Source organism: Octopus bimaculoides, chromosome 13 (assembly GCF_001194135.2).
Source record: "Octopus bimaculoides isolate UCB-OBI-ISO-001 chromosome 13, ASM119413v2, whole genome shotgun sequence".
Classification (NCBI taxonomy): Eukaryota; Metazoa; Mollusca; class Cephalopoda; order Octopoda; family Octopodidae; genus Octopus; species Octopus bimaculoides.
In genome coordinates this window covers 20936670-20937868 of record NC_068993.1, presented here as the reverse complement: position 1 = coordinate 20937868, position 1199 = coordinate 20936670, and the positions used below count along the sequence as shown (strand labels likewise).

The 1199-nt window shown below is 33.9% G+C and overlaps 1 protein-coding gene across 2 annotated transcripts in view; it reads left to right on the top strand.

Moving 5' to 3' along the window:
• Nucleotides 1-1050, top strand: part of LOC106880409 (uncharacterized) — a 3349-nt gene extending 2299 nt beyond the window's left edge. For both annotated transcript variants that reach the window (XM_014930325.1, XM_014930324.1), the window contains 2 exons: nt 461-618; nt 749-1050. In XM_014930325.1, the coding sequence (XP_014785811.1) occupies nt 461-618 (158 nt within the window). In that variant the 3' untranslated portion in view covers nt 749-1050. The remainder of the gene's footprint in view (nt 1-460; nt 619-748) is intronic.
• Nucleotides 1051-1199: the final 149 nt, after the last annotated feature.

Sequence of the window (1199 nt, the reverse complement as noted above, 5' to 3'; positions counted from 1 at the left end):
CAGGTACCGGTTTCGGATTTAACAAATCTTACCGATTGTCCATTCCTCTTCAGCCTGATTTGTAATGTAACCGCTATCATCAGAATCGTATACAAAGTAGCCCACCGCCATGGGTGCGCGTGTATATGATTCTGCTAATTACAGCTTAATGGTGAAATTCAAAAGTCTTCGTTTTGGCGCACTAATTCCAGGAATATATCTGCAGAAAATATTTACTGCGTCGTATATATTCAGTATGAGAGATTGGCAATGGGTAATACATTATTAGAAAATATGGTAATTAATCATATATTAATTAATATCGATATATATATATATTGACAATTTGATGTATTTGTAATACTTATATTCATGTGTAAATACTTTTTCAAAATGTCTCTTCCGCGTTTCTTTTTGCATGCAATATGAATTTGTAGTTATATCAAATAATATATTGCTCTTTGTTTTTGTCACCACAAAGATGATGGTAACCAGAACGAAGAGGACCCACCTCGTATTCCAATTATTGTCACCGACATTTACATGCAAGGCAAATCTAGGATGCATCAGGCCGCACAGATCATCGTTTATTTTGTAAATGGTCACGTGACTATGTCTGTAAGACTTGGGCTTCATTAGGTAAGTCATGATTGCATGTTTTGCAGTGTTAAAAATACCACAATATACTATTTGATCTGATGTGATCTATACATCGATATGTTATATATACATACAGGTTTGGTATAATTTTTATCTGCTTTGTTTTCAGATATTTCAAGCACTTTGACCGCTGTGAGATTTGAATAGAGAAGCTGCCATAATTATACAACACAAAACAATTGTCCTACGTTCTAATGAACCTGAACGTCCAGCAGCATAGAAGAACAGCTAAAGAGAACACCATCAGAGTTATCCGGCCGAGGGTGCCAAGTATGAAGAACAACCTGGCCCTTTTTGTTAAAGTTAAAAAAATTTTCGTAAATATAAAAAAAAGGGGATGTAACTATCTTGAAGAGATAACCAAATGACTGAAAACTTCCAGAAATATTTTAAATAAAAGATTAAAAATCATATTCTTTTTATTTATATTACTAGCAGAACATAGGTGTCTGGGGAGGTGTCTGTTAGTTTTTGTCTTTATATCATTTTATAGTTTGAGATCAGAAGAAATATTCTTCCGACATGTCATTTCCTAAACTTGGGAGGTACTTGGGAACACA